Source organism: Pongo pygmaeus, chromosome 8 (assembly GCF_028885625.2).
Source record: "Pongo pygmaeus isolate AG05252 chromosome 8, NHGRI_mPonPyg2-v2.0_pri, whole genome shotgun sequence".
Taxonomy (NCBI): domain Eukaryota; kingdom Metazoa; phylum Chordata; class Mammalia; order Primates; family Hominidae; genus Pongo; species Pongo pygmaeus.
The window spans coordinates 138,763,687-138,777,531 of record NC_072381.2 but is presented as its reverse complement, the minus strand read 5'-3'; the positions used below and the strand labels follow the sequence as shown (position 1 = coordinate 138,777,531).

The 13,845-nt window shown below is 60.6% G+C and overlaps 1 protein-coding gene across 2 annotated transcripts in view; it reads right to left on the bottom strand.

Annotated features, from left to right (window-relative positions):
- The window catches only part of KNDC1 (kinase non-catalytic C-lobe domain containing 1), a 70,377-nt gene that overhangs the window by 7,552 nt on the left and 48,980 nt on the right, over positions 1–13,845 (bottom strand). For both annotated transcript variants that reach the window (XM_054504007.2, XM_054504008.2), the window contains exons 18-26: positions 11,244–11,337; positions 11,069–11,166; positions 10,671–10,885; positions 7,149–7,262; positions 6,289–6,436; positions 6,001–6,180; positions 4,923–5,129; positions 4,102–4,184; positions 3,707–3,857 (exon numbers count right to left, since the gene is read on the bottom strand). In XM_054504007.2, the coding sequence (XP_054359982.1) occupies positions 3,707–3,857; positions 4,102–4,184; positions 4,923–5,129; positions 6,001–6,180; positions 6,289–6,436; positions 7,149–7,262; positions 10,671–10,885; positions 11,069–11,166; positions 11,244–11,337 (1,290 nt within the window). The remainder of the gene's footprint in view (positions 1–3,706; positions 3,858–4,101; positions 4,185–4,922; positions 5,130–6,000; positions 6,181–6,288; positions 6,437–7,148; positions 7,263–10,670; positions 10,886–11,068; positions 11,167–11,243; positions 11,338–13,845) is intronic.

Sequence of the window (13,845 nt, the reverse complement as noted above, 5' to 3'; positions counted from 1 at the left end):
TGATCCTGGGCTCACCCCAACTGCGGCCCCAGCTCTCCTGCCTGAGCGCCTTGAGAGGAGTTTGAGAAGTGTTTACCGGATACACTTTCTACGCTGACGTCTCAGTCTATTTCTTCATTGGTTTAAGTAGATGAAAAGTATGTAATTTTGAGATACAACTATTTCACCACACTTTTTCATGGTTGTTTTAACCTTTTGATTTTTAATTGTAAAAAGTATGTAATAGAGGATTTACCTTTGTAGCCTTTTCTAAGTGCACAGCTCAGCCGTGTTAACTACATCCACATCGTGCAGCATGTCTGCAACTCTCCATCTTCCCAAACTGAAACTCGGTCCCCGTTCAACACGAGCTCCCTGCGCCCCACTCCCAGCCCCCGGCACCCACCCTGCTACTTTGTCTCCGTGAATCCGGTGCCTCCAGGCACCTCGTGTACGTGGAGCTGTCCAGTGTCTGTGCTTCGTGACTGGCTCATTTCCCTGAGCCTGAGTCCCTCGAGGTTCATTGTGTACGTGGAGCTGTCCAGTGTCTGTGCTTCGTGACTGGCTCATTTCCCTGAGCCTGAGTCCCTCGAGGCATCGTGTACGTGGAGCCGTCTAGTGTCCGTGCTTCGTGACTGGCTCCTTTACCTGAGCCTGAGTCCCTCTCGTGTACGTGGAGCTGCAGTGTCCGTGCTTCGTGACTGGCTCCTTTACCTGAGCCTGAGTCCCTCGAGGTTCATCGTGCTGCCGCAGGTGTCAGAATTTCCTTTTTGTTAAGGCTGAGTGACTTCTTAAGGTACGAAGAGGCTGCATTTTCTTTATCTGTTCTTCCCTCCGTGGACATTTAGGTGCCTCCACCTCTTGGCTATGGTGTTCTAAACTTTTAAACAAATCTAAATAAACCAAAGCCCTATTCTGCTTTCAAACTCCCCAGTTTTTAAATTTTTTTGAGATAGGGTCTCGCACCGTCATCTGCGCTGCTGTGGTGCGACCTCAGCTCACTGCAACCTCCACCTCCTGGGCTCCTGTGATCCTCCCGCCTCAGCCTCCTGAGGAGCTGGGACTCCAGGTGTGCGCCACCAGCCTGGACAATTTTTTATATTTTCAGAGGAGACGGGATTTCGATATGTTGTCCAGGCTGGTCCCAACTCCTGGGCTCAAGTGATCTGCCCTCCTCAGCCTCCCAAAGGGCTGGGGTTACAGGCATCAGTCACTGCGACCGGCCTGTATTTTGTTAAGGTGAGAAATTTTATGCTGTTTCTTCCTGCTTCTGTTTCTACCTTGTCTCCCTCCAGACATCGTCTAAACGGTGCCACTGAGACATCATCTGAACGGAACCACCAATCCCCCATTTTCTTAAGGTGAGAAATTTTACACCGCTTCTTTCTGCCCTTGTGTCTCCGCTTTGCCTCACTCCAGGCATCGCCGGAACGGAGCCACTGACCCCCGAGCATTTTTATTGATCACTGCTGCCCTCTGTGCTCAAATTTTATATTTTAACGATTTTCTGGGGTCCTGAATTTACAAATGTGAAACTCAGTGTCCTGGATCGTTCCGACCTCACAGCCATTGAGACACAATACGTCAGGACATTGTGGATCTAACACTTGTTAGATGGACGAGCATGGTGCTTTTAGAAGTGGGTCTCTGGCGAGGTCTGTCCGCTCCCGTGAGGAGGTGAGGGGCCTGTGGTCTCCGGCGAGGTCCGTCCGCTCCCGTGAGGAGGTGAGGGGCCTGTGGTCTCCGGCGAGGTCCGTCCGCTCCCGTGAGGAGGTGAGGGGCCTGTGGTCTCCGGCGAGGTCCGTCCGCTCCCGTGAGGAGGTGAGGGGCCTGTGGTCTCCGGCGAGGTCCGTCCGCTCCCGTGAGGAGGTGAGGGGCCTGTTCTGAGCGATCCGCAGCTCCCTTTTGCTAACGGGTATGTGGCAGCAGTGCCAAGCTCTGTCCCAGCCACGCTGGGTGCCAGCAGCCCTGGGTGTGAGCCTGCACGACTCTTGCCCACCCCGCAGACCTGGACATGGGCGCGTGACCAGGACGAACGGCCATCCTGGAGACCCTCAGGCAGGGCCGCCGCAGGCTCGAGGTGGGTCTCAGGCTGGGAGGGGCGGTCCTCCACCTGCTGGGGCGGCTCGGGGTGAGGGTGCGCCCAGGACACTGCGGGTTGGCCAGGTGACGGCCACCTGTCCTTGTGCTCATCCTCATGAAGCCTGGCCACACGGGCCGTGCGTGAAGGCTCTGGTTTAGGGAAATCGCATTTTCACGTCCCTCATGATATGGTGAAAACCATGGATCCAAGCAAACAGGCAACCAGGCTCCCTGTTCCCACATCCCGTGCTGGTGTGCCCTGGCAATGAATCCCCAAAGTTGGAAAATTCTCCCCAAGGGAGGAGAGAAGGCAGCGCCTCTGCCTTCGTTTATGGCCCGGGGTTGCCTGCGGGCTTGGAGGAGCGTGAAAGAATAATAGGAAGGGAAGCTCTGTCCACCGTGGAGGTGGCTTTGCCACCTGGCAGGGAGGTACTGCACCTTGGTGGGCTGCGAGCAGCTCCTGGTTCCCCCAGAGCCTTCGGCCCACTCTGGGACAGCAGCAGGGACGGCAGTGATGGGGTTCGTGGCCGGGAGTCCTGTTCCTTGGGCTCAAGTTTGCTTTCAGAGAGCTGCGGCCCAGGAGGGGGTGGGTGTCCACCCATGGGCCGAGGCCGCCACCTCCCTGCTGTGGGGGAAGGGGCCCTGTAATCCTGAGTCTTACTTGGAGCGGGACCTGGTGACCCCAGCCCACGACAGCCAAGCCCCAGCTGAGCTCAGGTGTGAGGAGATCAGAGGCCTCTGTAATAGGCTGTCCGTCCACTGGGTGAAGGCGTCCGCTGGGTGAAGGTGCAGACCCCCGGGGCTGAGGGACTGTGGCCTCCTGAGAAGCTGTGGACCCTGATGCCTCCTGGGCAGGTGGGCCCCGTGAAGGATGAGCTGGTGGAAGCAGGTGACTCTCTCGGGGCTGCACAGTGCCCTGCCTGACAGCTGGTGGGGCGGGTCAGGTGAGGAGCCCCCAGTCCAGCCCAAGCCCCACAGGACCTAGAAGAGGCTGAGACTGGGCTCCGGCGCTGGAGCTTGACCTTGACGTTGGTCAGACCACGGAGCCGATGCGTTCCACAGACTAAGAACCCACAATGAGCATTCGGCCAGGAGGAGCCCAGGGTGGGACGCTGGGCATCACAAGCCCCAGCCCAGGGACTAGGCTCAGGCACAGAGGGGATGGGGCCTGGGGTGGGGTGGGGTGTGTGGCGGAGCCCAGTGCTGGGGGTGGTGCGTGAGGGACTCTGTGTGTGGTGAGCACAGGTAAGGGTGGTAGCAGTGGTGGGTGCAGTTTGTCCTGGGTCTCCAGGCGGCCCACAGCCAAGGATCACCCACAACTGAGGGGAGCCATCTCTGGCTGCAGATGTGGACGTGGCTGGGGATGTGGCTGGGCACACGAAGATGTGGCTGTGGATGTGGCCATGGATGTGGCAGGCAGTGCTGGGGGAGAGCTGGGAGGGAGGCTGACCGCCCCCCACCCCCGATGTAGTGAAGCCTGTGCCCTGCTCCCCTCAGCCTTGGGTTGGGTGTGGCTCCAAGGGACACAGAGTTGGGTTCACTGCATTGGGAGAGGGTTCAGGCCACGGCCTTACAGGAGGCGCTGCCACCCCCGGGTAGGCGGGCCCCACGCCCCGTGTTGGCCTCGGAACTGTAGGGTGCCCACCTTGGAGGTGTGGCTGGTCACAATCTCTGCAGCCACCCAGGTGCTGACGTCATCCGAATTTCTTAGAAGCTGTAACAGATACTTGTCCTGAACGTAATTGGGCAGAAATAAGCTGCAGGTTTTGGCTGAAAGAGACTCAGAAGAGCTGGCTCTGGAAGAGAAATATGGCCCCCGTCACCCCCAGAACTTGCGCAGGTGGCCCTGCCCGGCCCTGGGGCTGCTGGTGCAGGGTGGGCTGGGGTCGGGCCACGAGGCCGCTCCGACTGGCAGACACCACTCTCTCGCGTCTCTGGAGACACAGGCATCTCCTGCTGGTCAGGGGCGTCCACAAGACTCTTACGGGAAGCCCCCAAGACCCTCCACCACTGCTCCCAGCTGAGGCCCCGGACACTCACTTGGGGATGGCGGTGCTCTTGTCCATGACGCCCAGGGCCCGTGAGTTCAGGAAGTGGACTGGGTGGCACTTCTGAAACAACTCCTGCCCAGAACATGGAAACAAGAGATTCAGGCTTCCATCCCTTAGGGCCTTGTGTCCAACGCAGGGTCCCAGGGAGGGTGGGGGTTTTCTAGGGGGCCATCTCTGCAAACCCAGGTTCAATACCCACCCAACAGTCCACAGGGATCGGCCGCAGGGCTCCCCATGTGCTTGGCCCCCAGGGGCTCATGGCGTCCGGGGCAGCCCTCGTGACAGCAGGTGGATCACTAGGTTGGCATCACTGCTGTCACCTGCTACATGAGGTGGGCTCCCGGGATGGCAGGGACCTGGGAAGAGGCCACCTGAGGGCTGGCTGTGGTGGCGGCAGAGGAAGTTGGGCAGCGCCCTGGAGCTGGGTGAGGCACAAGGAACCGGGTTGGCCCAGCTCCGGTGGAGGGGCTGGGGGGAGAGACTTAGCGCCCCATGCAACCCTCAGGGCATCCTCTAGTGCCTGTGAGGCCGGAGTGCTGGGCAGAGGCAGGGCCAGGCCCAGCGGGCAGTGGTCTGGAGAGGAGGACTCAGGTTTGCTGGGGCCCAAGCCCCTGCTTGGGCCTCCCATTGAGGCAGCAGCCACCTGGACCTGTGCACCTGGCAGCCACCCCCAACCTGCGGACCTGGCAGCTGGCCCCTTCTCTGCCCGTCTATTCCTTTGGAAGCAGCCGCTGAGGGCCCTGTGGGCGCGGAGTGTTTCTGGGGCCCCGACTCGCAGGTGACCTGGGTGCGGATCCTCTCCCTCCTCACCTGCTGTAGCAGCGTGAGCTGGCTGAAGAGCTGGTGAGTGCTGTACTCCGTCAGGAAGTAGGGCCCCTTCTCGCTGGTCTTGGCACAGGGGCCGTAGAAGTCCTCGAGGAAGCAGGGCTTGGGCAGGGCTGCGGCAATGGTGTAGGGGCGCTCCTTGTGCGGTGGCAGCACCAGCCCGTTGCCTCGGGGCAGCCTCCAGGGGAAGCTCTGCAGGGCAGGCCAGGCACTGAGGGGCCCAAGCTCCGTGTCCCCTCCGGGTCAGGGGTCCAGGGAGGTGGGGGGGGTGGTGAGGACCAGGCCAGGTCCAAGCCCGGTGCTCCTCAGACTGGCCCAGCCAGAGCCAGAGAGCAGCCTGCCCACCCACAGCTGTGCTGGCACAAGGATGCCTGTCCTGGTCGTTTCAGCAGGTCCCCCATGGGCAGGATGCTGAGGTTTAATGGAAAGGGCATTTCTCTCCCCACACTGGCTTCTTCCGCCTTAGTCTCTGGCCCATGGGTCAGTGAGTCACAGCAGGACCCTCCTCTCCTGAGCACCCAGGACAGTGCAGGAGGTGCCAGCCCAGCAGGGCTGCCTGGGACCGGGAACATGGAGGGGGTATGTGAGTGTGCACATGTGGATGTGAGGGTGCATGTGTGTGTGTGTGTGCGGGTACACGTGTGCGCATGTGTGGATTGCGTGAGGGTGCACACGTGTATGTGTGGATATGTGTGAGAGTGCACATGTGAATGTGTGAGGGTGCACACGAGTGTGCATGTGTGGATGTGTGAAGGTGCACGTTCGTGTGCACGTGTGGATGTGAGGGTCACGCGTGTGCATGTGTGGATGTGTGAAGGTGCATGTTCGTGTGCACATGTGGATGTGAGGGTCACGCGTGTGCACGTGTGGATGTGTGTGATGTGCACAGGTATGGATGTGCACACAAGTGTATGTGCACACGTCTATGTGTATGCACATATACAGATGTGCCCATTTGCACTTGTGTGTATGTGTGTGCATGCACCAGTTACGTCTTTGAGGCTGGGCTCAGGGACCCACATCCGCCTGTCCAGGGAGGCCCTCCCCTGAGAAAGGACCCCACCTTCCTGGAGATGCCGTCCTCTGAGAGCCTCTTACAGAGGGCGTTGAAGGGTCTGGCATCCTCCTCGGCCTCCCTGGGGTTCTCCAGGTCTGTGCCGCGAGGGCTGCCCTCGGCCCGCCGGTCCATGCCCACCTCCAGGAGGCTCAGCAGGTGCTTGGCAGAGCCGTCCAGGGGTAGGATCTAGGCAGAAGCACGGTGGTGGGGGGTCATTGCCACCTTCCGGAGGAGGGCGGCACCTCCCGCTGTGGGAGCTTTGGGTGCGGCCGCCCAGCTCGGCGCCACCGTCACCTTGGAGGAGATGAAGTCCTCCAGCTTCCCCAGCAGCCCGCTGTTCCGAGGGAAGTCCACGGCGTAGCAGTCCTCCACCCAGGCCTGCAGGACGCAGAGGCTCCGCCTGTAGATCTTGCTGAAGGTCGAGGTGGGGTCCTGGTGGGCCCTGGAGACGCAGGGGAGCTGCTGAGCTGCCAGGATGTGGGAGTCGGGGGCAGAGGCCCAGGGGCTGCGTGCGGCTCTCCCGGAAAAGCAGGATGGGACCAGGCTCCACGTGTGCAGGGGGCTTAGGGGGCTGGGAGTCTTCCGTGGGTCCCTCCCCCAAGGCAGGAGCTGGCTGGCTGATGGCCTGAGGTGCCAGGGAGGTGCCCAGCCTGGGCGTGTGGGGGCAAGGTGGTGCATGGCGTGTCCTGGGGGGGGCAGCAGGTCAGCCCGGAGAGAGGGAGAGCTCCCCCCCCCTCGGCCCACCACCCCTCTCCTGATGCCAGGTGCTGGCCATGGGTATCGAGGGAGGCTGGGGGCTGGCAGGACCCTCCGCTTGGTGCTCCCCCTTCCCCCAGCTGACCTTCTGGCTCTCACTGCCTGCTCACCTGCTGTCCGCTTTCCTCCCGGGTCAGCAGGAAGAGACCCCGACTCCCCCAGGTCCCCTCCCAGAGCTCCCAGGTGCCCAGGCCACCGCCCTCCTGCCCCAGCTGCTTTCTCCACATCCCTGTGTGTCCCCCACCTCCAGCCAGACCTCCAACCAGACTTCCCTGGCCCCTCACCCCCTTGGGTCACTAGGGACCACCTCGTTCTTCATGGGGGCTAAACCAGACCCATGGGCGCTCACCCTACCCCGGGGGAAGCTCTGGCGGGCGTGGAGCTGTGGAGTGTGGTACCTGGTCAGCGTGCTGTTGATGCGGTCGAGGAGAAAGTGCAGGAAGTCGTGGGGTGTGCAGAAGTAGCGGAAGGTGTAGAGGAACTGCTGCACGTAGCCCTCCAGGAAGGCGTCACTGTGGGGCGGGGCGGGGCGGGCGGCGGTGAGGGGCGGGGTGGCCTCACCCCAGGGCTCGGCTAGTGTTCGAGTGGGGGGTGTGACTGTATGTGTGTGTGCATTTTCTTTGTGTATCACCGTCAGGAGAATCCCCGGAGAAATTAAAGGGGGGACATGGATAACCCTCAACTTTCAAGTTTCATTTGAAATTCTCAACTACTTCCCAGCCTTCCAGCACCAGGGCCTTTTTTTTGTTTTTTTTTTGGCAGAGTTTCACTCTTGTTGCCCAGGCTGGAGTGCAGTGGTGCGATCTCCGCCTCCTGGGTTCAAGCAATTCTCCTGCCTTAGCCTCCCGAGTAGCTGGGACTACAGGTGCCCACCACGCCCGGCTAATTTTTGTATTTTAGTAGAGATGGGGTTTCACCATGTTTCCCAGGCTGGTCTCGAACTCCCGACCTCGGGTGATCTGCCTGTCTCGGCCTCCAAAAGTGCTGGGATGACAGGCGTGAGCCACTGTGCCCTGCTGAACACCAGGGCCTTTCTGAACGTAGCCTGTGCAGGACCTTGTGGCGTCTCCACTCGCAGGACCCGTTAGCTCGGGAAGCTGAGGGAGCCGGTGCCTCGGGACTGGGCACAATGCTGCACGCTCAAAGGTTCTGGGTCTTCACTGGGTGAAACTGGGCCACCCTCAGGAGACACTGACCAGGGCCCCGCCTGCCGGTCTGGGACTGTCCTGGGAGCCCGACGGCCACGGTCAGGAAGCAGAGGCCCGGCAAGGCCTTCTCCCACCCTGGAGGGGTCTCAGGCAGGAGACGGCACGGCCCTGGAACAAGGGGCCTGGTCACCCGCTCACCTGGGGGCTGAGGACACAGGTGGCCACAGCCCCAGCCCCAGGCTGCCCTGCAAAGGTGACGCCCACCAGGTCCACAGAGCGGGGAAGCCCCTCGTGACCACATCACGGCCTGGAGACGCTCCTTCCATGGAAGCACAGCACTCACACTCACGCCGTGCAAGCTGCAAACTCCACAACCACAGACACGCACACCACACATGTGCACACAAGCCACACAGAACTCCACAACCAGACACACACCACACATGTGCACACAAGCCACACAGAACTCCACAACCAGACGCGTACACCACACACGTGGACAAAGCCACACAGAACGCCACAACCAGACATGCACACAGAACTCCACAACCAGATGTGTACACCACACACGTGCACACAAGCCACACAGAACCCCACAACCAGACATGCACACCACACACGTGCACACAAGCCACACGGAACTCCACAACCAGACACGCACACCACACACGTGCACACAAGCCACACTATACCCCACACCACACATACGTGCACACAAACTATACCCCACACCACACACTACCCACACCACAGATCACACGTGCACACATGCCACACTATACCTCATGCCACATGTGCACACACACTATACCCCACACCGCACACCACACATGTGCACACACACCACACTATACCCCATGTCACACACCACATAGACACACTATACCCCACGCCACACACCACATACTCACCACACTATACTCCATGCCACACACCACAAACACACTACCCCATACCACACACCACACGTGCATACACACCACACAAAACCCAACCACACACGTGTACACGCCACACTACACCCCATGCCATACACACATGCACACATGCCACGCAATACCCAAACACACACCACACAATACTCCACATCACACAGCATACATGGGCACACAAGCCACACACCACCCCACACATGCACACACGTCACACTATACCTCACAACCGCACACATGTACCTACACCACACAATATCCCACAACCACACAGCACACACGTGCACACACGTCACATTATACCCCACGCCACACACACGTGTGCTCACATGCCAGACAATCCCATCAGCACATACACCACACACATCACACAGTCCATACAAGCCTAAATACACATCACATTTGTGTACTACACATGTACAATAAAGCACATCACACATTACCCGGAGACACCACATATGCACACACACCAAGAACACACCACACTGCACACGTGCACAGTCACGCACACGGACGTCTCCCACAACAGCACAGAGACCCTATGGTGGGTGTGGGCCATGCCTGTCTTGCAGATGAGGAGGCTGAGAACTAGGTCCGAGGGTCAGCCTGGACCCCTGGCTAGTAGCTGACCCCATGTGACCAGGGGCAGCTCACCTTGGGAGAACGGGGTCGGGGGTGGGGCTGCCATCCCTCTCTAGAGGGTCCTTGGGGGTAATGGGGTCGGGGGTAGGGGGCCACGTCCCTCTCTAGAGGGTCCTTGGGGTAACGGGGTCTGGGGGATGGGGCTGCCGTCCCTCTCTAGAGGGTCCTTGGGGGTAACGGGGTTGGGGGGGGCCACGTCCCTCTCTAGAGGGTCCTTGGGGTAACGGGGTCCGGGGGATGGGGCCGCCGTCCCTCTCTAGAAGGTCCTTGGGGGTAACGGGGTTGGGGGGGGCATGTCCCTCTCTAGAGGGTCCTTGGGGTAACGGGGTTGGGGGTGGCCGCCATCCCTCTCTGGGGGCCTCCCTGTCCCCACTGGCTGCTGAGAGCCCTGACTCCCTGCTGTCCTCCTTGGCGTCCTTTGCTGGGCCCCATGGCCTCTGCTCAGACAGGACCCTTGGGGCTCCAAGGTGGTGTCATAAGGGTCCCATAAGCCAACGTGGGGTTGGCCCCAGTCACTGGCAGGGTGGCCTCTCTGGGAGCTGGTCAGACCAGTGGGTCCAGAGCCTGCTGCAGCTCCCAGTGCCTGAGAACAGGGTGCAGCCCAGGGGCCCATGCAGGCCAGAGTGGGTGAAGGGCCGAGGGGGCTGGTGGGGCGGCCGGGGGTCTAGCCCTGTGGCCCCGGTGGAGGTGAGTGGGCCCGGCGGCTCCTCCCTGCTGCAGGCGTACGTACGCGCACCAGCGTTTACGGATCAGGGGTCTCCTGAGCCAGTGTGCACACCGAGTGGAGGGGCTGCAGAAACACCCAGCCTCACCCGTCCCTGGAGCTAATTACCCCGGGTGTTCTGACTCGGTGAGTTGGATGGAGTCCAGGCCACATCGCCGAGCTGCCCATGCGTGTTATTTTTGGAAGCCATTCCGTATGTTAATTATGTAGGGCGGGTTCCGCAGCACCTCTGGGGACCACCAGGCACACCTGAGACCCGGTGCCCAGGCCCACAGGCGGCGGAGGCCACTCTGGCCAGGGCTCTGCAAAGCTGCCGGCGGCACCTAGTGCACATTGGCCTAAACCCCGATTAAACATTTCTCTAAACTAAAAAGTGCAAACCAGCCCAGCTGAGCGGCGAGGGCACGTTCCGCACCTCTTCTCAGCACCCAGGGCTACGTCTCCTTTTCCGGGTGAGCTTTTCTCCCGACGCACCTGGAGTACAGGTAGGCCATGAGCCCCAGCGGCGTGCCGGCCTGCAGGATGCGGGCCTTCTGCCGGCCGCCCGGGTGCTTGTTGACGTTGTAGAAGATGAGCGAGGAGGACTCGTCCAGGGGGCTGAAGTCCAGCGTGTCACAGGGTGCCGCCGCGATGTTCACAATCACCGGGAGGGCGCAGGGCTCCAGGCCCCAGCGTTCCGCGTACATGACCTGCCGGAGCGGGACACGGGCGCTTGGTCACTCTGCCCCTCGCCCCAGGGCTTCCTGGCGTTGGACCCTCAAATCAGGGCCCCTTTTATGACTTAACATGGACAGATTTACAGCGTCCAACAGTGGGAGGCCCGTCTGAAGCTACTGCCTCATGGGGCAGAGCGGGGTCTGGAGCCCACTTGCCTGCAGATACTTCTTGACCAAGCTGAGGAACTGCACCCTGGATTTCATTTCTTCCAGCTGCCCTTTCAGCTTGGACAGCATGGTCTTGACGTCGGAACCTGTGGGCGGAGCAGAGTGGGTGGGGGCCGGGCTGCCTGCGGCCGGGGTCTCAGATCTGTGCCCACGCGGGCCTTACCTTTGTTCCTCTTTTCCTTCTGTAAGAGTTTCTGGTAGAACTTCAAGGTCTTGCGGTAGTTTCTTTTCTCCATCATGAGCTGCTGTTCCAGCTCCTGGGGACGAAACACAGCGCCTAAGCCCCAGGCAGCCCCAACACACATCAGCCACATCCAGGGCCAGGTCCCACCCCACCGGGGCCTCCCCGGCCTTGGAGATCAGCTGCAGGGCAGGGTCCCATGGAGACAGAGGCCCACTCAGCCAGCGAGGCCAGCCCCGGCCTGGGCAGTGTAGTCTGGGGGGCCCTGGGCTGCCCCCAGGCTCACAGGGCAGTGCCCAGCTTGGGGCTGACTGCCACCTGCGCGCCTCACCCACAGTCAGGCCCTTGTGGAGGATGCTCAGGAGACTGCTGTGTGACCACCACCTTGGGCCCTCAGGGGAACCAGACCCCACCCAAGTCAGCACCAGGCCCTCCTGCCCAAGCAGGGCTGTGCCACCTCTGCACTTGGGGGCCCACATTGTGGGCGGGGCTGGGGGAAGGGGGTGGCAGCGTGACCTCCCCAACGTGCATCCCGTGTGTCTTCAGGTGTCTGCCTTTTTATTTTTAATTTAGTTATTATTATTATTTTTGAGATGGGGTTTTTCTCTTGTTGCCCAGGCTGGAGTGCAATGGCACAATCTCAGCTCACCACAACCTCTGCCTCCCAGGTTCAAGTGATTCTCCTGCCTCAACCTCCCGAGTAGCTGGGATTACAGGCATGCACCACCATACCCAGCTAATTTTGTATTTTTGGTAGAGATGGGGTTTCTCCATGTCGGTCAGGCTGGTCTCGAACTCCCGACTTCAGGTGATTGGCCCACCTCGGCCTCCCAGAGTGCCGGGATTACAGGTGTAAGCCACCACATCCAACCGTTTTTTATTTTTATTGACTTTTTTATTTAATTTTTTATTTTTTGAGATGAGGTCTTGCTCTGTCACTCAGGCTGGAGTGCGGTGGCGCGATCACAACTCACTGCAACCTCCAACTCCCTGGGTTCAAGCAGTTCTCCCATCTCAGCCTCCCAAAGTGCTGGGATTACAGGTGTGAGACAATGCACCAGCCTTGCCTTTCTTTTAAACTTAAAGAAGCCCAATGATGCGGATTCTAGCTGGCCCGTGTAGACGAGCCCCGCCAAAACCCTCCTCCCGGGAACCCACTGGCTGGACCATCGCGGTTTGCTGGGCAGCGGCCGCAGGGTTTGCCCCAGCCCTTAGCTGCTCCGTAGAGTGTGAGTGTGAGTGTGAATGTGAGTGCACGCCCGGGTGTGATTCTCCGGAACCTCCCGAGTCTGAGTTCCTGCCTGCAAGATGGAGCCGGGGACCTTATCCCCAGGGCTGTCTCCATGAGGGAAGCAGGACTGAGGCCAGACGGGCAGGTCCTCACTGCAGGAGCTGGGGGCGAGGGCTGCCGGGCTCTGTCCCTGGACTGCAGAAGCCGGGAGCGAGGTCCGCTGGGTGCTGCTTCATGCAGACACCAGTTGGGGCTGAGCGCCTCCCTGGACGGGACTACATTCAGGGAGAGGGCGCCGCATTGTCCCAGGACGCCTCCCACGCCTGGCCGGGCAGCCCCTCGTCTGAGCACTCCTTTCGTCCTGCGGGACAGGCACACGGGCATAGAGGCTGGAGGAGGGGCGCCCTGAGGATGGGCTGCCAGGGCAGTGACCCCAGAGATGGCTCTTCCCTCCAGGGGTACAGGAGCAGATACAGCCTCCTCCTGCACCCATGGGGCTTGGCCCAGTACTGAGGAGGGTGGTGATTCTGGGGTGAGGGGTCTGGGAAGCCCTGGGGGTCCATAGGAGCTGGGCCTTGAGCAGCAGGTCTTCAGGGGGACTGTGAGGTGCCACGGGGCAGGGGCATCTGGCTGGGGGCAGAGGCGAGAGGCGAGAGGCGAGAAGCGCAGCAGCCCTCGGCCCGCGGCCTCCTGTGAGGGGTTCACGTGCCCAGGGCCCGAAGCGACCGCCCCGAGGGGCTCATCCGCGAGCCCGTCCACCAGGCTTCCTTTTGTGAAGTGCAGTTGGCTCAGATCCACACAGTCACCCCCTTGCCTTGTCAGCCGCCAGTGACTCTGCTGTTGACAGTGTTTATTTTTGAATGTTTTTTGCAAAATAAAAAAATGCAGGCGACATTTCTATTTAACTACTTGAATCCGCTCTGTCTGGTGGTTCCATGGAGACGGGGTCCCTGTGCTGTCTTCTCCCACGCACGGGTTCAGCAGCGGCAGTGGCGGTGCCACGGAGGGCCAGGCTCCCAGCTACGGCAGTGTGGGCAGTGTCCCAGCTGCGTAAAGACCAGGCCCTCTGCAGAACCTCGGCCACTAAGCCAGGTTCCCAAGCCCTCTGGATCCCGCTGCCACCCAGCCAAGTGCGACCCCACCTCCCATGCTGAGCTGCCTGAAGTGCAGTGAAATTAAAACGTCAGGTCCTCGGTCACGTGGGCCACGTTTCCAGAGGTCAGTAGCCACACGTGGCTGTTGGCTACCCCGTGGACAGCGTCTAGAACATTCCATCATCAAGGAAGGACCTACCGGGCTGGGCAGGTCAAGGTTGGTAAATGCAGGTGCCCCCATGGAGCTGTGTTCTGCTGC